This window comes from Phoenix dactylifera, chromosome 13 (assembly GCF_009389715.1).
Source record: "Phoenix dactylifera cultivar Barhee BC4 chromosome 13, palm_55x_up_171113_PBpolish2nd_filt_p, whole genome shotgun sequence".
NCBI lineage: Eukaryota > Viridiplantae > Streptophyta > Magnoliopsida > Arecales > Arecaceae > Phoenix > Phoenix dactylifera.
This window is the reverse complement of record NC_052404.1, coordinates 10171445-10195812: the sequence shown is the minus strand read 5'-3', so window position 1 is coordinate 10195812 and position 24368 is coordinate 10171445. Positions and strand designations below refer to the sequence as shown.

Below are 24368 nucleotides of genomic sequence, written 5' to 3'. Positions count from 1 at the left end.
CATTATTTTTCTCAAAAATTAACTTCTCAAAATTTTAATATTAGAATAATCATTGGAATAATGGTCATTATACCGGTATTATAATAAATAATGAATAATAATAGAAAATAATTGCATTATTTTTTATTACACTTTGTATTAAATAAATTAATATTTTTTTTTGAACCAATATTATTTTATTTAAAAGAAAGTATAAATAAAAATAGGTATATATAATGCGCGCGGCCACACGCACACTCACACGCCCATCTCCGTTCTTATCCGGAGTCGGCAATATCTTCGTAAAGAACGCCGACTTGATATAAAGTGGATCTCACCGGTGCGGCCTCTTTAACCTCCGAAACCCTTCCATTCTCCCGTCTCTGCCATATCCCCAAATCCGTCGTTCTCCCCACCACCAGAGATTTCTCATCCGCCGCTCGCGGACATGGAGAGCCCTCCCGCGAACCGACTCCCGGAAGCGGACTCGTTGCCAGACGGCTTCGTCGAGAGCTCCGCCGAGGCCCCGGCGGCGCCGCCCGATTACATGGACGCGTTGCTCGATCTTGGTCCCTCCGGCGAGCCGGGAGACGGATCGTCGCTCTGCGGCGCGGCCAAGACCGTAAATCTCGACAGCGTAGCGGATGGGTTGGGAAGGTTGACAACTTCCACTGATTCCTCGTCGCAGAAAGACATGGGAGTGGAAGATAGGACCTCGATGCACGAACCAGGCAATGATCCCTCGGAGAAATCGAAGGAGATGAACGAGATCTCGGTAGCATCATCTGCAGAAGAAAGTCGAGGGGACTGTCAGTCTTCTGAAGAAGGTTTTAAATTTTAACCTGCATCTGTTTTTTCTTGAGTAGCCAAGTGACTGGAAGAAAGAAGCAGGTCATCATTTTTATCTTTCTAGGGTTCTAAGACCAATCTTTTTATCATTTTCTTGAAACGAAGTATGTAAATTACGTTAACTCATGATTAATTCTGTTGGAGAACAAACGGACACTAAGATTGGTTCTAGAAAGCTTGCTATACCTAAGAATTTCTCTCAAAATGAGACCCATTTCCTTTTTGTCTCCCCTCCTGATTTTGGGATTATCTGATTTAATGATTTGTATTTGCGAACCCCTCCTTGTCAAAGGGATTTACTAGGAAAACAATGAGTTCCTAAGGAAAAGCTAAGGTCAAGTGACTTAATGGACATAGGAATACTGATTTTTATGTTTTACTTTATCTTATTTATTTTTTTTATTTTTCTTTTTTGAGAAAACAAAGCCTAGGAAGAGAGAGGTGATAATTTCAAGAGATTGTGGCTAATGTCAATATTTTGAGAAAGTGGTGGAAGTTTGTAGGGAGTTCGGAGAATTATTCTATAAATGTTTTAGTGAGGGATTTGGTGGCGGCCTAAAGATAAAGGATCTTAGCAAGCTGGATCCATTTAGATGATAAAGAAAAATGATAAGAAAAGTTAGAGGTGCTATCTGTTTTGAATGAGGAGATGTAGGATATGTAGGGAGAAGAGAAAGGAAGAAGAAAAGAGAACGAAGGAAAGAACAACTGCATGGATTGAATGACTAATCTGCATGGTAATTCGTGCTTTTCATCATTGTTTGATTCTGATAAATATTGGTTATCTTATATTAGAATAATAGATATCGGTCCTCATTCAAGTAAGACACTGACTAAGATAACATGCAGATTAACATCAAAATATTATTCTATTGATATCATCTTCAACAAGGTTAGCTGACGCTATATTTATATGCTGTGAGAAAGTGTTAGTAAATTCGAATTCAAAAAAAAGAGAGAAAACATTAACTGAAATTGGGAACACACGTAATGGGAAATTTAAATGTGTCCACAATGGCCAATTGGAAAACTCCTTTATAATACTTTTTCAGTTGCATAAATAGATGTTTTATGAAGACATTTATAAATATGAAAGATCATGGATGTTTGAGCAAATTTTAAACAAGCTGCTTTAAGAAGGTACTTCATAGAGGCATCAGTTTTAGCCAAAAAAATGACTCATAGAAATAATTGTAATTCTTGGTCAAAAAAGAAAAGAAAAGAAAACTAAAGACTTGCATATTAGGTGGCATTGGTGTTTGCTGATGAAGTAAAGTATGTGGAGTTTCTTTTTTTGAGTACTACCTAGGGGAATGTGCTGCTCTATGTTTCTAGCCTTTAAGTGTTGAAGAAGCCAATGAATCTTAGCTGATGATTTTAATTTCACAGAAACTTACATTGAACCGTCAGCTATATTGATTCTTGTGTTTTCTTTTCCATGGTTTTTGCAAATGCTGAAGGGTGCTTGGAGTTACACACCACCAATTCGAAGGAAAGATGCTCCAAAGAATATGCTGATAGTTTAAAACATCAAAAGGTATTCGCTAGTGTTGTACTTCTCTTGATGTGTTATGCTTAAATCAATTCTGCAATGCTGAGGAATAAAAATTAGTTGGAGATTGTCATGCACCAACTTATCTTTACCATGTTTCTTTCTAAATTTGTGGTTGATAGCATAGACAATTTAATGATTCATCATCTGTAGGTCTGGTTTAGCAGTGGTTTTATGACACTTGAATGACTCTTTTAATGATGTTTACAATGGTGATAAAATACAATATGCTTGCAATACTGGCTGTAGCAATTGTATATTTGTATTAGCTTGATTTTGCTATAATATATTTTCTTTTTCCTTTTCCTTTTTTTCCTTTTTTTGGGAAGGGCTCTATTTCCCTTGCCACCTTGTTTCAGTGAGCTGGTTGTTGCCTATGCCTTCTCTCTGTGTTGCCTAGGTATTTTGGCGTCCTTGTTTTCTTCCAGGAGTTTTTTGGTCTATTTCAACATTTGAATTATAGGCTAATATCATTATGTACTACCTTCTTTCTCTCCTAAATTTTTTTCCTCCCCAGGAGGACATAAGAATTACGTGAATCAGTTTGTTGTGTTAAAGCAACAAGTCCTTTGATTTCTGCAAATTGTGGGTTCATGACATAAAAAATCGGCTATTTGCTTTTGATATCTTAACTTGTTTCTTTTTAAGCACTTTCAGCACTTGAATTGCAGAGTGACATCAGTTTGTACCTCATGGTCTTTTCAGGAAAATACTGAAACAAAACGTAAAGCTGGAAAGCGTGGCATAAAGTCGGAAAAAGAGCTGTTAGAGTTTACTTTGAATTATCAGAAAGTTATAGCAGAAAGAGATGCAGGCAAGTGTTAAAATATTACTTTATTAACTTTTGAGATATGACATGCAATGTAACTGAGCCTGAACTAGAAACATTTAATATGATCATAATTCATCTTCTGTCCGTTTGATGGTGCCACCCATCTTTCACGAAATATAAATCACACTTGTGACAATAACCTTTTTTGTGCTCCTCATTTAAATGTTTGTTAAATCATCATGTATGACCCTTTCTGGTTAATTTTATTTGTGCAAAAAAAAAGAGTTCTTTTTGAATGTCTTAGTGGGCTTGAAGATATCATTTCAGTAGTGACCACAGTTAGTCAGAATTCCCAATCCTGGAATATGACTGTATTGGTGCTCTGTGAAAGTTGGAATCATAAAGAATGCCAGATTTAAATTCCTTCTTGGTCCCATATTTATCGGCCTGTTCTCTGAAGTTTTTTCACTCTCTGCATTTAGTTATTTTAAGTAGAAAAGCTCATTGAATAAGTAGCAAAGCCCTCTATCTCCTGCCAACACATTTATATTCTAATTATGTTACACCTGATTTTTTGTGTTCAATTTACTCGCATCTTGAAGCTGTTGCTGTTCGAGAAAGGCTTGAGTCACTTTGTAGAGAGCTGCAGCGTCAGAATAAGATGCTTATGGTACATTCTGCAATTCAAAGATACAATCAGATCATAATGGCATATTTTCTAATATGCTTTTTTTTTTGTTGCTGAAACACTAATATGCTTTTCACCTATGTGTATACTTGCTTTACTTTTTTGCAGGATGAATGCCGAAGAGTATCAACTGAGGGACAGAATATGAGACTAGACTTGTCTACAAAATTTAATGATGCAATCAAGGTATGCTCATACCATACAATCGTCATAGTTTATGCTTATCTCATTAAAAAAAATACAGGTTGCATGAACAATAAAATAATAATATCAGCTACACAAGACAAACTCTGTAATGAAAATTTTGATATTTAAATGGTGACTTATGGGATACCAAAATACAGCAAAAGCACGTTGCTACTGTATTTACAAACAATATTTAACCGATATGGGGTTATTGATGTAAAGTAGCTAAACAGCTATGTGTTTTGTTTCTTTTCTCTTCTTTTCTTTTTTATTAAATGGTTTGTATCAACGAGATGTAACATTTCAATAAGTTACCCTATGACTAGGTCGTATGTAGATCAAAGAAGAACAGCAAAATCGTAAAGGAAAAAAGAGGATCTCATTTGTAAAGCAGAAGCAGAGAGAAGACGGAGGACTATATGAAGGGATAAGTTCTGCATCCAAAAACTGATCATCCTTGAATGTGTATAAGTGACCTCCAAGACCCTGAATCAAGATAATGGCCCTATAGCTTGTTACTGACAGCAAAACTCTTTCGAACATCCCTTGTGTAGATCTAGCCTTTCCTTCAATATTAGACTGTTGGGACCTCTTCCATAGTTTGGAATATGGCTTCTCGGGTCTCTGCCAAGTCAAGATCCCAAGAGAGGTTCCTGGAAAAAGAGGTGCCTTCTGAATCAGTTCCTATTTCTCTATGCAATGACACCCCATGTGCACATTCTAAACAAACTCAACCACATTTTCACACAAAATCAACTGCTAGGTGCAAGCATCCTTCTGAAGGTCATGGATCAGCATCTTATTGAAAACCACCACACACACAAATATAATGGAATTTAAGTCACATAAAAAACAATCAGTTTCTTTCAGACTCCAAGAGTCAAAATGATATGAATGAAAGCAGCTTCATTGTGAATGTTATATTCTTTGTCCACCCTATATTAGCCTTAAATTGCAAGCAAAGTCTAATTATAGGTTACTAATTCCTGATGAAGGTTATTACTCAATCTTCTTTTCTAGTCACCTAAATTTCAGCAGAATTGGGGGCCTAACTTTCTGTATTTTTTATTGATCGATAACTTCCAATGTCTTCCTTGGTGGCAAAGTATCTTGTGCATGTACCTATGGAAAAATATTTTGTGCAAATGCAAGATACTAGGCAGAATAATGAAGAAAAAAGGGTTAAGATTGTTATTAAATTTTTGAGTGTTTGAGGATAGGGGCATTGTGATAAAGGCCAGCAAGGCCATTTATGCAAGTCTTGTGCATTGTGGAAGGAAACCATGAGCATACCTTTTAGTAAATGTATTTATACTGAGATCTGCCATTGTACACTTTAAGAGAAAAGGAAAGCAACTAGATTTCCTCATTAGCACTAGTATATATGTAGACACTAATAAAAAAAGAAAAACAAAAGAAAGGAACATTAACAAGTAGAATTTTCGGGTATTTTCATTTCAGTGCTTGTTACAGGGGACAGAATTTTCTCTCCATGATACTTGAATGTTCGGTCTGCTTGGATAATTCCAGCTTCCAGAATGTTAAGGAAGTGTATTCTAAGTATTTTTCATGTAATCAAGTTTTTGTCATCTTTTACTTTCTACTTTGTTATTGTTGTTGATTGCTCTCTCTCTCCCTCCCTCGAGGCGGGCGGGCCATGGGAGGGTGGTACAAGTTTTGGGTTTATTAGATCCATTTTGAGCTCTTGTTGGGTTATTATTTGACATCATTTTTACTAGTAGATCGATTTTCTGCTAAATTACCTGCTTCACTTCAGCAACATCACTGGCAATTTGTTGTTTAATGGAGAACAACATAGATGATACTGGTCGATAAATGGTATGTCTTTATTGCAAGATTACTTGAGGAAAAGCATACATAAAATTCACTAGGTAACTCCATGTTTTGATTAGAATCTCATCAACTTCATATTGACTGTTTGCCTTGCCATATGCCTTTGACCCATTTCCAAGTTTTTCATATTATTTGCTTTGCATTTGTATTGTTCTTTTCTTATTGTTTCTCGGGTTTCTAGCAACTAATATTTCAATAGCGATCTCTGCATTGTGTTATAGGATGTAAGCATTAAGCTCGAGGAGCAGAAAGATGAGTGCCTTTCTCAACTCAAGGAGAATGAGATGTAAGATGTTATTTATGAAGGACAAAATATGTTTAGATTGAATACTTAACAGCAAAAATATGTTTTCATAATTACATTTTAAATTAACACTTTTGGAGAGTACTCTTTATCATCTTGTTTTGGCTAAGCATGAATTTTTTCAGTATTTTTTCAGTAGATTTATTAGTCACCACTATGAAGTGGATAATACTTGTTGATCATTAATAGAAGTTTTACCGTATACAATATACAAAGTTGATCTAATTAGGGAGAAAATATGTCTCTAACCGGTCTAGCCAGTTATCTAGCTTTTCCACATTAACAACCCCATCATATACAGGGATCTAGATTGGAGCCTCAACTTTAAATGGTTGAAGAGAGATTTTTCATACTCATAAGTCGCTCATTCTCATCCTCCTCGCTGGATGGTAATTCTTCATCTCGAGCCATGGGAGACAACTTTGCAACAAGAGTTGCTGGTGCTTGTGCTGAAGGTATTGCCAATCTCGAGATGATCATGATGAGTTGGACAATCTTCTTTTCTAGTTGTATGAGACATTCCTTTGTCTCATCATCACCCATTGAGGAAGAGTTAGTAGCCATACTTGCCTTTGTCCTTCGATGTGCTTGAAGAACGGATAACCCTTCTTCTAATTGCTTCTATTGCTCACACGTATGAACTATGAACAAAGGCTCCCATAGATATAGCAGACCGAAGCTCTGATATCAACTTGATCCAATTATGGAGAAGAAAGATTTTTTTTCAACCCGCTCAACTTAAATCTCCCAAAAAAAACTATAAGAAATCTTAAAAGTAGGATTTAAAATCTCCTTTTCTTTTATTAATTCTTAAAAAAAGGAGGTACATAGCCTCTATTTATAATGTGAGGTCCGTCCTAATACAATTTAGGTCGGATTTTTTTTAATCCTAATAGTACTCTTTTTTCTAAAATAAACATTTATAGTAGAAAAAAACTAAAATATCTCGTCTTCTACATCAACTTTCTTTCGGTCATTCCGCCAGATTCTTATCGGATAGAGAGCTACGCCCGATCAAAGTTTTACCCGAAAAGAAAACTTTCGGTTTGACCGGTCTATTTCGGGGTGTAACGGTGGAATTTCATCCCAATTCAACCTCTTAGTTGTAGATCTCAAAAAGATACTCTATTTCAAAAAAAAAAGATTATTTTAATCGAGTATCGTATGACCAAGTTATGGCCTCCGGAAGTTTGGCGGCGACTTGGCTTCCCGATTGGCAGATCTCGCTCTTGAACTTTGTCCAGCCCCACTCATAGTGGTCAAAGTGGTCCGCGTCAAGTCTGAGGATTCTCCTGGATCAAAAGTAACAGAAAATTGGTCAATTTGATGGGTGGAACCACATAGCCTTTTGAACATCTATTAAAAGAATGGTCTGAGAATTACAAAATTTGATGTCATTATGAAGGACCTCGGACCAAAGCCTATTATTAAAATTATAATTTGACGTGTTTTTATTGATGTGATGTACAGTTTCACTCAATGATGTGTGTCTGTCTGTCAAAATAATTGATGATTTTGGAGATTCCTTCTAACTTGTCCTCAGTCATCTCGAGAGTCATGATCTGTGGTTTTGGTTTGTAGATTGTAATCATTTCATGATTAACATTAGCCAAGACTCGTAGTGGAAGACATGCTGAGTTTTCGTTTTTTAAAAAAAGAATTTGCATTTATCATTATTTTCCAATCTCAAATTGAAGAAAACTCAACTTTTCTGGGACATCAAACCTCCTAACATTTTTTGCTACGCAGACAATATTTGGAGTTGTATTCTCTGTTTTTCTTTCTTTAATCACTCTTCTATCTTTACTCAATGCTATATATTTGACAGTTTCATATCTAGTTCAGTCATAATGAATATGGAATATTCTTTTCCCAGCAGCAAACATCTTTCTTTTTGAACAGATTTTGCACCTGTCATGATGGTATATTTCATGTGACTTTTTAATCTCCATGGTGTTTGCTACTTCGGAATTTTTTCCCCTTTGTTATTCATTTTTTAGACATTTTAATGTCTTTTTCCCCCTATATTTCGTTCATTTAGGCTTTCATTATATTTCTCATGTTTCCTTCTGCACCGCACTAAGTTTTTTGAGATTCTTGTAGGCTGAGAAATAAGTTAAAACATCTTGCTGACCAATATGCTCTCTCTGAACAACAGTTCGCCCAAAAAGTAAGATCTTCTATAATTCTCACCAATTTTTAACATGTTGATTATAAGGCTGACTAGTTTTCCTGTTTAAAAAATTCATACACAGTTGAAACAGAAAACACTGGAACTTCAGCTTGCTGATCTGAAAATTCAAAAACAGCAAGAGAAGTCTACTCAAGAACAAACCCACATGCAATTGTATGCTGAACAAGTTGCACAACTTATGGCCACCGAGAAGAGTTTGCGTTTACAGCTTGCAGCTGATGGAGAAAAATTTCAGCAATTTCAGGTACTTTTTCATATCTAAGTTTGTCAATCTAAAGGTTCTTCAGACAAGCCAAGTGCGAGGTCTATGGTTCCATAAGAATTTTGAACCTTCTCCTTATTCACAATTTTTACATGAAAACACCATCTTTTCTAGCTCTGCAGTACCCTATTATTGCGTTGTGTAGGTTAGAAGTCATCCTTAATTCCTAGTTATTAGGCACATCCATTTGGTATTCTTATTTCTACAGCACTGTCATATGGGCGTGGAATTTTTATGTTGCCCAATTTCTAGCCGAAAATTCAAATTTTTGTATTCGTAAAGTTTGATGAATTGGCAAAAAGGCAGTCAGTCACTGTCTAAGGTCATGAGCGTCAAATAAGCACCACTTACTGAATAATTGATGGAAGCATGAGCACATCTGGCTCACACTTGTTCTGCATTAATTGATTAACTGGGAGGAGGAAACTCTAAGCACACTGGTTGAAGGATGTAACCTCTTTTTCTTTTTGAGAAAGATTAGGCTAAAGCCTGATCCCCTTCATTAAAAAGTAGGATGTAACTTATAAGTGCACCTTCCAGCCTGATTATCCTTATCTTGGAATTTGTACCATTTCCATCAAGCAACCAAATGTTTAGGATCTAAAACCACCAGCTGCATCATTATTCTCATGCTTGCCAGATAAGTTGTCTTCTTTTTGCATGGATAAAGCAGGAATAAAACTAATTTTTAAATGTATACTGTCTCTTCAGGAAGCTTTGTCAAAAAGCAACGAGGTCTTCGAAGCATTTAAGCAGGAGATGGAAAAGGTATTTTTGCCTTTGAGTTGGGATTTCATATTTATATGAAGTAATAGACCCAAACTTTTTGAAGATATAACTTTATGTATATCTTCTCTCTTTTCCTCTCATATATATTAACTAAAATTGTTTCTTTGGCACTTCATATAATCAGATGGCAAAGTTGATAAAGGAACTCAAGAAGGAGAATGATTTTTTAAAAAGCAAGTGTGAGAAGTCAGATATTGCCCTTGTGAAGCTTGTTGAGGAGGTAAGCTGAGCATCCATGTTAAAATCAATTGCTAGTTTTTTGGGTTTTTTTAAACCCTCCAGATGTCACTAGTCACTATGCCACTGAGAATCCAATGATAATAGGTATTTGCTATGCAGAAAAACTTTGGTCCATTTTTTTTGCTGGTTCCCAAGTCAATTAGACATGAAATATTGTTGGTTTTGTCATCTTCTTACATTGACTATAGTGTAAATATCTGCTGTTTTTGTTGCTGGTAGTATGCTACCAGTATCAAAGTAAATTTGTAAACAAAAAAAAAGGTGAAAGATTGTCTTTTTCATAAAGGACTACCTAAACTTCAGGTCTCTAAGTCGTTCAATGGCAAGTGTTCTCTTTTTTACCATCAATAGTTTTGTTTTGTTATGCCGGCTGGTATAACTGGCACAGAAACTTTCCATAGTCCTGGCCCTTTAAGAATGACTTCAGAAATGTCATATTCCCATCATTTCCAAAAAATACATGATCTGTCAGAATGAGCATCTTCACACCTACTCCACCCCGAAAATTATGCTTCATCTACCTCTACATTTTAAATTGCAATGCTTCATTTGTTCATGCATTTTCTGACTTCCTGCTCAGTTGAAGTACAATGCAGATGGTTTTCCGCTTCTTTTTATGGTACTAAGATAGATCCCACCTTCCTTGGACGTACATCATCCAGATACCTATGTTTTTAAGTTTTTTTTTTATACTTAATAATCTGTTTGTCTTCCCTCCACAGATACCTGGATTCTATTCATAATTTTGCTTACAGATGGGCTTAGATTTATATGGGACCCTTTTAGCTAGTCACACCACGGATACAATATGGAAGCTAATATTGATATCTGAAGTAAGTATCCATCAAGAAGCGGTAAAAATAATGGGTAACTCAATGATGAAATTTGGTCATGCTCTAGAAAAATAATATGTACTTTGGGGAAAATTACAAGGTACAAGCTTTATCTCATATATTTACGGCCAGTTTGAATGTATGATATCCTGCCAAAATACCCATGCAACTTCCTTTATTGCTTCTCGGAGTCTAATTGTCAAGTATTTGTGCCCTCTTATCTAATATTTTCTCGCATGTATCTGTAGCTAACCTATTCATTCAGAAGATAATATCTTGAAACTTTTTTCTTAGTGTTTGAATTTGTGAAGAATAAAGGAGTGAAACATCAAAAATATATGCTTGAATCTTGATGCCTGTTTCTACCTGTGGAGAACCCAATTTAAAGGGGGGTGATACATGATTCGACGTTAGGCAAATCTTACAAGTCTTTTTATTAGATTATGGGAACAGTTACTTTTCTAGATCAAATATGGAAGCTTATGTTGGTAAGGAACATATTAACTCTCTCTAACACTAACACGGAATGTTAATATGAGCGATGTGATAGAACTCACTGAAAATCCTGGTGTAAAAATAAAACCTACTAGTCCAAATGTATTCATAGGGGATAGCTCATGCTTCATCTATTTTGGGTTGCCCTTCACGAACAAAGTGTAGATGTGATGGCTGCCTTTGTTTTCTTTTTTCTTTACAACAGCCATTTTCAGTTAGAAAATCATATGATTCGAAGTTGGGAATTTTCATGAGAGTGGGTTTTGTTGCCAAAACACAAGGAGTTGAGTATGAAGTTGAAAGTTGCAAGTAGAACTTATTTTATTTTTAAATCTCTTAAATCGATTTTAACATTAAGTGTGTTTGCCCTGCTAAAGAAAACCATGAAATTTGTCTTATAGTTTGGCCCTCACATTTTGTTTGTTTTCAAAGGTTCTAAGACTGTTGCATGCAGTTATTTTTCCCCGCCCTTTTGACAAAGGACAATCCTACTAATTCTACTCTTCTTTCTCATCTTCAAGCGTGAACTTATGAAGAAACAGCTAGAAAAAGTGAAGAATCAGAAAGAGAAGCTCGAATCTTTGTGTCGATCACTACAGGCAGAAAGGAAACAAAATTTAGCTGGCAGCAGCACAGATCCAGTTATTATGCAAGTCAAAGGAGCTTCATCAAATGAAGATTCCCAAAGCTAATGGATTCTCCCAGTTGTCACTAGCAAAAGCTTGCCTGAAATTTTAGATTTTCAGTGTCAGAATATAAGGCTATGGAGCAAAGACGGTATTCTAGGAGCTCTCAAATCTCATTATGTATTGAGATTGTTTTGTAAACCGATCATATTACGGGGAAGATATCTCATTGTGAAAAATGAAAGAATGGATTTTTTGTGACAGCTTCATCCATAGAGTGAAATCTGCATGAATTTTTTTATATTGCTGTTGACAGATGCAAAGCTTAACTCGGCTACTGTTATCTCTAGTTGTTTCTTTTAAATTATTTCTGGTGTTTTCTCTCCTTATCCTGTCAGAAACTTGTTATTTTGAAGGGGTACCTTGTCGGCTTGACCATTCCTTGATCAAGAGCTGTTCTTTTAGACCGGCTATTGGTTTATTAATTCTTGAAAAGTAAATTACAAAATCCATCTAAATTATACTTACATCCAATAAGATGAAAAATCTATACTTAATTTTTTTATGTTTATTTTTATCTAATATTTCAATTCATAATTTAACAGAATGTTAGTTAAACCGTTAATCTTTAATGGGATTTAAATACTATGTCAGAAATTTTTTTGCAAATGATGGCAATAACTTTACAAAAACCTTCATAAGATTTATCTTTATTATATTACATCCAATATTTTGTAAAAATTTACACTTATACTCATTTCAATTAACAGTGTAAGTGAAATTGTTTATTTATTGTAAAAAGTCAAAATTATCTCTATAAAAAAATAAAGCTTTTTTTTTTACTTTTCTGGCTCTTGGAACTCTTGGATCTATTACTATATATTCAAAAGTCTTCTTCTCTTCGATATTAAGTGGTTAGGGGTTTTTTTTCTACTTCACCACTCTAGCACAAGCATCACTTTCCAATGAGTATCCTTTTTCGATGAGCAACCAATAACAAACTTTCTTTCTAACTGACATCCGACGATGAGCATCTTTTTCGACCAACCTCTGTCCTTCTTGATTAGATTTTGTTCTTCCTTCTTCGCCCATCACATTATGGAGATCGGAGATGTCGGTGTATTATTTGCTGATTTTGAATTCTACTTGTCCAATACAGTAGATATAATTTTTTAACATTGATCCTATGAATGGGAATTTCTATATTTATATATGGAGCTATAATAGCTCTGGCAGCCCATCATCAAAAAAATCCAAATCAATACGGTTCTTTTTGGCGGATGCATTAGTTGTGGTTGCATAGTCTGGATTGGACCATGGAAAGGCCGGCTCAAGCGACAAAACTCTTAATGTTAGTTTCCTGAAACAGAAAATTTTAAAGACATCTACTTGCTTGAGAGATCTAGATTGCTTATTCCTAAACACATGGCTTTTTTCTAATAATTCATCAAGATCAAGCTCAGACCCATGATGCCTTGCGATTGTCTCCTACTTGGATGGATGTTATATCACTTAATGCTACTTTGGTCATTTTTTAAATTTTTTCTAACATGACATTTAGTCTCATTTAAGTTAATAGTTTGGCTAACATTCTGTTAAGTTATTGGTTAAAACGTTAAATAAAAATAAACTTCAGGGGGATAAGCATAGATTTTTCAAACTATTGAATGTAAGTATAGTTTATCCCTAATCTTAGGGGCTTTTTATAATTTACTCATCACACATGAGCAATTTTGACTTTTTATATGAGGTAAACGGATTCATTAACATCGTTAATTTAACTAGATTCTCTAGATTTTACAAACTAGTGAGTATAAGTGTAATAAATGTAAACCTCAAGAGGATTTTTTAATTTACTCATTTTTTAAAATGGGTATAAAATAAAGAGTTTTTTTTGCATGAATACCCTCTTAAAGATCGAATTTTGCATGAATGCCCTTCCAAAATTGATATTTATATGTATACCTTCATAAAATACTTGTTTTGCTATTCTACTCTTTTTTGTCCTTATTTTTATATATGTACCCACGCTATCTAACGTCATTAAAAAATTAACGATTTCAAATTAAAATGACTAAAATTTCTCAATGGGTACATGTGCAAAAAAAATTTGTAAAGCAATCGCGATGGAGGACAAAAAATTAATTTTAAATTTCTATTTTATTTTTAATTAAAATAAATATGCTTTTTATTAATAGTGTTAAAAGAACCATTATATTAGGAGCATTTGTGCAAAAATAGTGTTTTATGAGGGTGGAGAAATAAATATAAATTTTAAGAGAGTATTCATACAAATTTGAATTTTTAGAAGGATATTCATGTTAAAAAAACTCAAAAATAAATTAGGTATATATGATTTCTTTGATATGGGTAAGCTAGGGGAGTTCCACTTACAATCCCTTTCCATATGTGGCCTCTCTTATAATAAGATATTTGTTTTATTAATTCATGCTTCCCTATCATTTTCAGTATCATCTTCTCTATCACCCAAAGCCGAAAGCATTTGGAAATTTGAAAATTTTCTCAGAACTTATGGTGCTTAATTGCTGCTGCTGCTACTGTTTTTGTGCTCAACAGCCTTCAGTGAAAGACAAAGGAGGGGAAGTCGAGATTTGGACAAAAAAGTATACAAGTGCTTTTATACGAGTGCTTCTAGCGAGGACAAAAATGAAAGGAAGAGAGGCGTAGAGCATTCATTCCTTTAGGTTGGGCCTACATGATCAATTGGGATGCAAGCCGAAGCCTGGCACGGCTGAGCTCAAGCATGTGCGATGCACGTGCATGTATGAACAGCTGTGATTCGACTGAAAAATTGGAAAAAAGAGACACCCTGGTGTAAGGGGAGAGGGATGTGGAATATATCTCTCTCGTGAAGAAATACTTGTAGAGAATTAATTTTAGTGAAGAAATACTTGTAGAGAATTAATTTTTAGTTAAATTAGAAGAAGTGTTGGGTATATAAAAAGTTTAATTAGAAAAGGAAATTTTTATTCTCATAGAAGAACTTCTTTTATTTCTGAGCCCCTGTTCCTCTCTCGTGTTCTTTCTCCGTGTCTTGCTCAACCCCTAACTTTCACCCGCTATATTTCAGCAGTGACCATCTCACCTCTCCCTCTCTTCTTGGCCCTAGAAAACGTCACCACCTGCTCATTTCTGATCCCGATGTTTAAATGGTGGTGGTTGAGGTTCATTTGAGAGCGTTGATAATGATCATGGTTGGAACTCTGTCATGAATCCTATGGCCTTGATAGCACTAAGGTAAAGTAAGTCATTTCAGTTGGCTCTGCTTGACTTGTGACATTGGTTTTATGCTTGTGGACATTTAATACGGTTTCATGCATAAGATATTCACCATTGGAATCCTAGACAAAGGCCAATAAATTGTTAAGATCGTCTTGCTTTTCACTGTATTCAGCATATAAAACCTTTCATTACAATCATTGAGTGTTTCATGATCAAAGAAGTGACAAAAGAATACGTTGGGGGTCCATCATTGAATTAAAGCTGTAGCTCAGCACATATATCAGTAGTTGCTGCTGCTTTTCATTGATGGCAACTTCATTAAAAGATTTTGGTACTCTTTTAACTTGTATAATTTTTATAGAATACCTACTCACGGAAAGGAGGGAAATGGAGATGAGAGTGGCTCCACTTGTGATTGATGTAGTTGCTAAAATTTTTAGCCATGATATTGTCCGAGGTAAAGGTAAGCAATCTGGTTGATATTGGAAATTTAGAATCTCTCTAAGTGATCTGTTAAACATCTCCAAGTCTGTTAATTAAAAATACAACAATACTAATGCATCTTTCTACCGCATCCCACAAGCTAGAAGACGAAAAGAGACAGAAAACTCGAGCTTATCGGGCCAAATGCTAGCATTGAATGGAATATTTTTTCAACCATGCAATTAGAGACCAGAATGGATTAGTTTGAAGTTTTCTGTCCAAACTGGAAGTACCGCAAAATTTGGGTTCCAGTAAAGATCAATGGATATAATGACAAAGAATAATGTAATATGTAAACCTAAGGGCAGTCCTTAAAATGTGGACCACAAAGTTAAATATTGTAACAATGTGTTTGGCTATCCGACCATCAAGTCTTAAATAATAACAAATCAAAGCCATTTGGACTGCCAGTCACAAGATCCTGATATATAGACACCAATCCCCAGCTCTCTTCTGCATGCCTGTAAATACTCAGGCCATGCGTGCAGCATGAGCTTAGTGCCAAGACTGCTGCATTAGCTAGATTAGACCATGCTCCTTATCACCAATTGATATGTCATCAGATAGAGTAACCTGCATCAATATAGGAAAACCACTTGAATTTCAGCCAGATGCGATGTTTTAAATGATTGAACTTTGCAACCAATTATTTAGTAGGAGTAGATATAGATATCCTAAAAGTACATTAAATGATAGAACTGCTTATATCTTCCAGCCCTCCCAAAGTGAAACACCAATCTAACAAATACTCACATGATCAGACAATACAGAATCAGTTGTCTTTAAGAATTTGTCTGACATTAAAATCCACACATGATTCAATTGAACTTTCAGAATGTGCCTGAGATCCAATATTTGGTCACTTGTATCTAAAGCTTAGGGTTCCTATTTCTGATTTTTCAGGAACTCTGGAACATCTATTAGGCTTTAAGTCTTAATAGATGCTTTTATAACTTGTTTTCCCCAGTCACCTAAGCTTTCAGATGTTTTTGACCTCATCTTCCTTAAAATTCAGTCATTTTTTTTTTCAAAAAAAAAAAGTGGATGAATTCAGTCCTGTATATAAGATACTTACGAAAAGAGTCATCTGCTGGATCCTAAAATCAAAAGTACTGGAATCTGCTGGTCCCTTAGGCAGGAGGGACCTTTCTGTATATGGGATATAGACAGCAGAGGCTTGATAATTGATCTGGCACTGCAATTTTGTGGGAATGCCCTACTTTGAAGGGGCTAACAATTGCTGCAGCTTCATCTGTCCAACTCATTAGGCAGGAACTAATTGGTTGGATCGGATCCATAGATAGACTCAAAACCAATTTGGGTTTCATCCAAGTCCAGGTCCCATGAAGAAGCCAAAATCAACTTTGACCAAACTTAGTCGACCAACTTGCACCATAAAGGTCTCTCTCTCTCTTTCTCTCTCTCTCTCTCTCTCTCTCTGCGCCTAAAAAGAGCTTTGCAGCATGTGCTTGCCAGACATGTGAGAAGTACACTTCAGATATACCAATATTCTCAAAACAAGCTCTCAACACAAAATCAAACAGGCCCTTGATCGGCTTCATTTGACTGATACACCACTGCTGTGGCCAGTATAGCTATCAAATGCTTACAAATTTAAGTTAAGGACCAAGCATAGACTCCAAACAAATAGAAGCATTGGATTTTTATAGGATAAGATTTCACCTGCAGAATGCAGATACTTGGTGTGAAGGACCAAAAAATCGTCCAATCTCCAGCACCCTGGCGACTTTAGGTTTGCCTTCAACAATCTCCACTCAGAAATACTCTGACTGAATTATATTAGCCGTCACAGGAGAACAGCTTTCTGACCACCATCAGCACTTGGTTCCCATTTTGTTTCTAATTTCATCACAGAATAATTGAGACCACAGAAATCTGTAGAAACCTAATCTATTCGAACTTGAAAGGAAATGAAAGTAACTTCAAATTTGTCATAGGGTCTTTGTAAAGAAGTTGACCATTTAGCAAAATAATTAGTACTTAACTCAGGCTTCAGTACACCTGACCTGCTTTAGTGCGCAAAGAGCAATCAGGCATGTGCAATCTGGGTTGATATTTTCTTCAACAAACTGTATATTTTCATTCAGCTCATTTATAATTCTAAAGCTCCCTCACTTGAATGCATAAACCTCCTAGGACAGAAAAACTCCTTCAGTGCACCAAAAATGACTCTTTAGGCTGTTCAGAAAGAAACCAGTGTTTCAGCACTCCCAATGTCTGCTCTCTTCTTTCGATACCTCTTCTATAATGCTTCAAATAACTGTCGTGCCCACTCTCATTTTAACCACCTCTTTCACTTTTCACAAGCAAATTAATTTTCCAAAGTGTATCATGTTTCAAAATAAGTTTATGCTAAAGACCCACACTAGAGCCAGAGTCTTGCTGCGTCTAGATTAAGCATAACAACTGAATAAGCTTAACATTATCCTCTCCCCTACAAATTTGATGTCATTAATTTGAATGTTCTGCAAGTGAATTTCCTGAAGTAGCTTAATTTCAAATATATCTGAAATTGAAAATCAACTGTTGGGATACAAAAAATAATCAACCTCCCACCGTAAGTTAAGAGTTGCATCATTCAAACATCTAGACCCCTTAGGTTCTCTTTTTGGAATATACCCCCTGACCCTGTAAAGGTCGGAAGATATTTAAAATATTTCTGAAATTGAAAATTAACTGATGGGATACAAAAAATAATCAAACTCCCACCATAAGTTAAAAGTTGCATCATTCGAACGTATAGACCCTTTAGGTACTCCTTTGGGAATATAACGCTTACCACGTAAAAGGTTGGAAGATATTTCTTACTAGAGATTACAGCAGTAAGGACAGGGGCAAACTATACAAGATAAATTCACCCACCACTATAGAATTTCCCTTTTCTTACTAGCCAAGAGATGGTCCAGAGTTTGCAAACTCTAGTAAACATGTACATGTTAACACTTGCAGCATACACATCCTCGAATAATATATAAGAAGGGGTAGACAGAAGATTTACTGTAATTCATAGGCATGTAAATATCACACCATATCTTTATGAATAATTCAATTAATAAGCATACTACAAGTGAAAAAAAAGATTGTGCATGCATAGTTGATGGGCTTTATTTTGTTAGCTCAAGGACAAGATCCCAAGATTATAAGTCAGAGCTACTGGGACCTCCTTGTAACTATAATCTAGTCCCCATAGGCCAGAAAGAAAGTGGTTGCTCAACAAATCTAACCATGGGTCTCTTCAGCGTTGATTCAAACTCAGAGGAAATCCCAGGAACATCCCGAATAAAGGGCACTGTGGATGATACCCCATCTATCGCAGTAAAATTCAATCCAACCCTTTGGAGGTCTGCATGAGTATAAGGCAGATATTCTGACCCTCATTAAAGATTTAATACGTCATAGAAAATTGAAGAGGGTTGTGTAGTTGTAAAGGAGAACATACAAGTGGGATATCTGACTTCCAATAACTCTCCTTGGAAAGCCATATGTTGCGCAGAAGAGAAGACATGATTATTTGACAATTGAGTTTGATATTTTTATTATAGTAGAGTGGAAACTAACACTGGCACTTCAGTCGGTGTTCTTATTAGAAGTGGAATGTTCAAGGAATCAGAGATGGTTAGTAACCTCAGTCTGGAAACAAGATTAGATTATAGTTTAACTGACTGTGTGTCTGAATTACTTCAATGATGTGGTTTCTGAATGGTGGTGTTTCTCTTTCCCCTTTATTCATTATATAATGAATATGTAATTTACATTTTTACTTACACATATTTTTTATTCATAGGACCAAAAACAACAACAATCATATCAAATGACATAGAACAAGAAAGAGAGACTTTGAACCAAGATTAAATATTTTAAGACACATTAATGTGGAGTAGAAGACAAAGCAAAAAGGAAAATGATACTCACAAAGGGAACAAACCTTGATGATGCTAAAAGAAAAGGCAAAGAATGTAAAATTATAAAATTAAAAATGAAAAGGGCAAACACCCAATGTTGCATGGAATAGACAAGAATCAGATTCAAACACATGTTCAAGTCTTAGACTTGGCTAGGGCAATAAAAGGAAGTATACGAATATGTAGAAAAAAGTAATATGAATATTTATATAAAAATGGTAAAAGATATTATTTGTTAAGGTCTTCCCATATGCATGTTTCCCATCCAAATTTCCTAACGGGCTTAAAGATTTTTTTTAAAAAAAAACACTTTCCAAAGGTATTTCAATATCTACACTCTTAACTCTCTAAAAAAACAAAAACTTATTTTTAAAATTATTACAATGAGTCAAACTCATAGTTGGAGCAGTCCAACTCTTTACCAATTCTTAAGATCTACAAATAAAAAACAAATGAAAAAACTGATAAGTATCCAAGTGTTTGATGCAAATCTGATTTGGATGCATATCGAAATGGATTCTAGGCACTGGACACAAGTATCCAGGTAACACAACGAATAAATAATATTACATTACACAAAATGTAAAAAGTCAATTTGTCCCAAAATATACAAGAGTAGTAGGTGGACTAAAACGAAACACTAAAAATAATATCAGAGTCAGAAAAAGCATTATTATAAATTACATAAAATGGAGAATAGAGGTCCACTTCAAGAGAACTAAGCAAAATAGGGGGTAAAAATGGGCAGCAAGAATAAAGTGACCAAGTTTTCTTTATGTAGTATTATCATAAGCACAACACAAGCAGTTCGTAAAGAAATATTTTAAGTATTTTCTGGCCAAGTCGGTTTGTCCGCCAGCATGCATCATGCTGGGCCAATACTAGCACCCAGCACGAATTGGCATGCACCTATTGGACCCTTGTTTAATTTTTACTAATTACAAAATGATATTTATATCTTTTTTGACATGAGAAGGTGCACATACATGCATGCTGGCAGGTGACTGGCACACCCACCGGACTGATACTTCAAAAGAAGTGAGAAAAGTAACATCAAATGGAATAACTAACCTCTTTAGGATTTTTGCTCATAATAGAACATGCAGCAATTCAGGGAGGTGGCTACATGAATAGAATGCCCTCTTAATGGTTTATTACTAAAAGATAAGGCCCAATAAGAGTAAAAGCAATACAAAATGGTGCTTAAGACATTATTTGTCCAATGTATGGGTCCAAGATGCTCTAGCATTTTCCACAAAAGTAGGTGATGCATAAATATCAATCATCCCCAAATTCCTATGAAGATCATTTTCTGCCACTAAGGGCTCGTTTGGTTTGCGGGAAAAAAAAGGGGGAAAAGTGTGGTCAATGGAAAAGTAATGAGATGCCTCTTGTTTGGTTGGAGTTTTCAAAGGAGAGAGACGGGAAAGTTATATTCTCATGGGAATATGATTCCCACATTTTATGGGAAAGTCTTTTCCATGAGAAACATGGAAAAGTTACTTTCCCATGAGGCGGGAATCACTCCATTTTTTTCTCTCCAAAAAGTCCCTTCAGCATTAAAGAAGCATTAAAGAGGCATTAAAGACCTAACTTTTATTAAGGGCATAATAAGAATTATACATAACTTTTCCAGATAAGTGGATGGCCAACCAAACATAAGCACTTTGGAAATTTGTCACTTTTCCATGGTCAACCAAACATGCCAAAAGTACTTTTCTAGGTATCCTCTTCCTAGGAATTTGTTTCCCAGAAATCATATTCCTAAGAGGGAAAATGCTTCCCGCGAACCAAACGAGCCCTAAGCCTTTGATGAAGAAAAAGGTGGCATGGCCTTCAAAATGAATAAAAGCGCCATTGACCTCTTTTTCCATCCAACTTTTCTCAAAAAAGGTGATAATCAGCTTCCATATGTCTTGGTGCATTTGTAGCAGATAGGATATGAAGCAATGTGAATAGCAGCCACACTATCACATTGTAGCTCTAGAGTTTCTTTTACATTCAACATTCGGCTGAAACTCTTGCATGAATTTTTATGCCTTAATTAACTCAGCTTTTGCCAGCATTACCACCACATAACTCAACCAAGCTAGTAGCAACGGCCAGAAGATAGCTGATAGAACTAAGTGGAATAATGACAAAAAGCTTTCTGAAACAACATAGCTTTGTATTAAGAAGATCATCCACAAAGACTGCCTTCATGAATAGCTAAGTGACGGAACGAGGTCCTGAAAAGAGAGAAACTTTAACGGACTTGTATTTGTATGAGAGATGGCTTGATAGGCATTGAGGAAAAAGGTCCTTCCCCCTTCTTTTATAAACAAGAAAAAAGGTTTATTCAAGGAACATATTTAAGTTATCGAAAACATGGTTAAAGGGCTATGTGCTGCAATTCAAATGAATCTTTATTTACAGAGGATCAAAACGAAGCACCAGCCTAAGTTCCTATTTAACTTGTCATAAACAAATAAGATATTTAAAAAACCGGTTCCATCAAGTTTGTTGAATAATATGGTTTCAATTAATACATGAAGTTTGCACTTTATGTGAAGAAATAAATGCCAAGAAGACCCCCTTCGGAATTAATGGAAAAGACATGAACTAACTTTTTCTATTATCATGATCCTCTCATGTAGCCAACATCTAACTGAATTGAGGGCCCTGGACGACCCAGATAGAACTTAAAAGATTATAAAGTTATTTGTACAAATCAACATGCTATAGGCAACATAAAACTAGTTTTCCGATGATGAAAAATATGAGACAGATGTGTGTCAAAACTTGGAAGCAAAGAGTCAGAAATAAACATTTAAATGGATGCAAGAGCTGCACCAATTAGGAACAGCGCAGTGGGCGATCCACTGAAACTCGTTCTTTTACAGAAAGCACTTGCTCCTTCACATAAATTATGAAAAAAGAAGAAAAAAGGAAAAAAGGAAAACAGAAAGATAAGATTCTGCAGACAAAGAATGCATTTAGTGGCAAGAATGCACGCGGACGACAAATTAAGAAGACAAATCCAAACAATTGGAACAAGGTTTGCTAGCTAGAGTCGTAGTTCTCTCTATTGAATGATTATATGCTTGCATACTAGTAAGATGTAGCACAAGTAGGTAGAAAAATCATCGCTCCACAACATACAAGCGCTATGCACAAAGCACCAGCACGATTAAAAAGAAAAAAAAACAAAATGCATCGAAATGCAGCAAATAGATCCAACTTACAGCATCAATCCTGAGCCAGCTTCTTCCGAGCAGCCCTCGCATTATCATACTCAAACTGGAGCACATCCGGTATATGCGACGTGTCCTTGATGTACAAGAACCTCCCCACCGCACTCTCCTCGATCGCGGGGAAATAGTCCACCAGTATACCGTTCACGATCCAGAACCACCCCACCCCGAGCACCAGCCCTATCGTCGCCCCCGCGAACACCTAACCACCATTTCAAATGAGATGAACAAAGTCCATCATCAAGCAACAAGCCAACAACCCTCGACTTGGGATGAAAACGAGAAGAGAAAGCAAGAGCCTGACCTGGGCGACGGTGTGGTAGCCCAGGTAAACCCTGGAGTACATGGTGAGCACCGCCGGGGGCCACGGGAGGACGGCAAAGAAGAGCCGGGAGTGGGGGGAGGAGGCGCCGACGACGCCTTTGTAGCAGAGGAGGGTGAGGTAGGCGGCGCAGAAGAACATGTACTGGGAGTGGGAGGAGGGCCAACCGTGGGAGTCGCACATCTCGAGGGCGGCGCAGGTGGCCGGGCGGGACTGCTGGACGGAGGTCTTGATGAGCTCGCTGAGGACCTGCGACACGAGGAGGCCCACCGCGAAGCACAAGCCCTGGAGCTCCCGCCGGAAGATGAAGTGGGTCACGAAACCCCCCAGGCTTATGAACACCGGGATCAAGGAGACCCAGGCCAGGAAGTGGCCCAGCGAGTCGCCCCGCCGGTACCGGACGTGGGTCAGGGTCACCGCCTTCAGCGCCGCCGCCACCGGCGGCGAGGGACTCGCCATTCCGTTTGAAGGCGTTTGCTAGAGTCGGCGTTGCAGATCGAAGAGCGATCTCGCCACCACTTTCTCTTTTCTTTTATTATTTTTTCAGTTCTAGGTTTAAAGATTCCAAGAGGTGAGGAGGAGAGGACGGTTGAGGTTTGACATTTCGGGAAGTGACGATGCAGTGGGAGGAGGGATGGAGGATTGGGTGTGGGGATACGGATAGAGAGGACGGTGGTTAGTGCGTGCGTCCGAGACACGTGGATTGGATGTGGAATTAGGTTCCGGCGGGGTGGTTGCTGGATTGGTGTTTTCTGTTTTGTCGTGGGAGGCGGAGAGGTGATTTGATGCCCTTTCCTGCGTTTGGGAGTGCCGGGCCATCCGGGACCGGGAGGAGTGGAAAACCGTTGGTTGAGCGGTGGTGGTCTCGCCGCGCATACGATGGTGCTGACCAATGGTTTAAAGCGAGGTCCCTGTCGACTTCTTAATTATTATTTTTTTTTCCTTTCCTTCGTACAGTGATCTCCAAAAGATTTTATGTTGAATATATGGGACAGATTAAGTTTTGATAAAAAAAAATGGTCATTCTGATCTCAGACTGTTTCAATTCCCGGGACCTCGATCTTAACTGAGATGAATGGCCTTCGCATTGACCGGTGTGTTGTGTTGGTCGGTTTACCCATGGAGTAACACTAAAGAATATTAAAAGAGTTGCAATTATGGTCTTGGCAGCAGTTGATCAAGCTAGACCATAAATATACAACCAGCAAAATTAACATTACAGAAATATTACAAAGAATTGTTACCATATAAGTTATAAGTATTGTGCCTTCCGATGAATGAGAAGATGGATACTCACTCGTCCCATATATAGAAGTGGTCGGGGACCGTCCGATAAGCACTCTCAAGTATTCTTTCGTTCACTCTCTCTCTCTTCCATTATTGCTCTAGATTTTTGCTAACTTAAGTATTATAGGAACCTCCATCGAAAATCTTCTGGCAAGCGGACTTCTTTACAGGACGCGCTAAAGCATCAATGTTGGTCCATCGGCATCCTAAAGCTACCTTTTAGCTCTTAGCCAATCCGTCTTCATCTTGATATC

The 24368-nt window shown here is 36.7% G+C and overlaps 2 protein-coding genes across 3 annotated transcripts; one reads left to right on the top strand and one right to left on the bottom strand.

Annotated features, from left to right (window-relative positions):
• The first annotated feature begins 330 nt into the window (after positions 1-330).
• LOC103706666 (alpha-taxilin) lies at positions 331-11990 on the top strand. Its single transcript, XM_039133036.1, has 11 exons — positions 331-806; positions 2289-2365; positions 3086-3194; positions 3755-3822; positions 3949-4026; positions 6102-6166; positions 8288-8354; positions 8440-8622; positions 9352-9408; positions 9554-9649; positions 11519-11990. The coding sequence occupies exons 1-11, from the start codon at positions 428-430 to the stop codon at positions 11687-11689; spliced, it is 1350 nt and encodes a 449-aa protein (XP_038988964.1). The 5' UTR covers positions 331-427; the 3' UTR covers positions 11690-11990.
• Positions 11991-15531: 3541 nt separating this feature from the next.
• On the bottom strand, positions 15532-23432 carry LOC103706667 (lipid phosphate phosphatase gamma-like). Of its 2 annotated transcripts, XM_008790851.4 has the most exons (3): positions 22810-23432; positions 22497-22707; positions 15532-15922 (listed from the first exon to the last, which is right to left on the bottom strand). In XM_008790851.4, exons 1-2 carry the CDS (start codon positions 23284-23286, stop codon positions 22501-22503), a joined length of 684 nt encoding a protein of 227 aa, XP_008789073.1. In that variant the 5' UTR covers positions 23287-23432; the 3' UTR covers positions 15532-15922; positions 22497-22500. The 2 variants fall into 2 exon arrangements, with proteins under 2 accessions (XP_008789073.1, XP_026660304.1); XM_026804503.2 differs by lacking the exon at positions 15532-15922 and having other exon boundaries at positions 22230-22707.
• Between the last annotated feature and the right edge of the window lie 936 nt (positions 23433-24368).

Excerpts from the sequence above, each read along its gene's own strand:
- LOC103706666 (XM_039133036.1), top strand. The coding sequence starts at position 428 with ATGGAGAGCCCTCCCGCGAACCGACTCCCGGAAGCGGACTCGTTGCCA. Across the intron at positions 3,823-3,948 it reads GTCAGAATAAGATGCTTATG|GATGAATGCCGAAGAGTATC; the intron begins GTACATTCTGCA and ends ACTTTTTTGCAG. Across the intron at positions 8,623-9,351 it reads AAAAATTTCAGCAATTTCAG|GAAGCTTTGTCAAAAAGCAA; the intron begins GTACTTTTTCAT and ends CTGTCTCTTCAG.
- LOC103706667 (XM_008790851.4), bottom strand. The coding sequence starts at position 23,286 with ATGGCGAGTCCCTCGCCGCCGGTGGCGGCGGCGCTGAAGGCGGTGACC. Across the intron at positions 22,708-22,809 it reads GCTACCACACCGTCGCCCAG|GTGTTCGCGGGGGCGACGAT; the intron begins GTCAGGCTCTTG and ends AATGGTGGTTAG.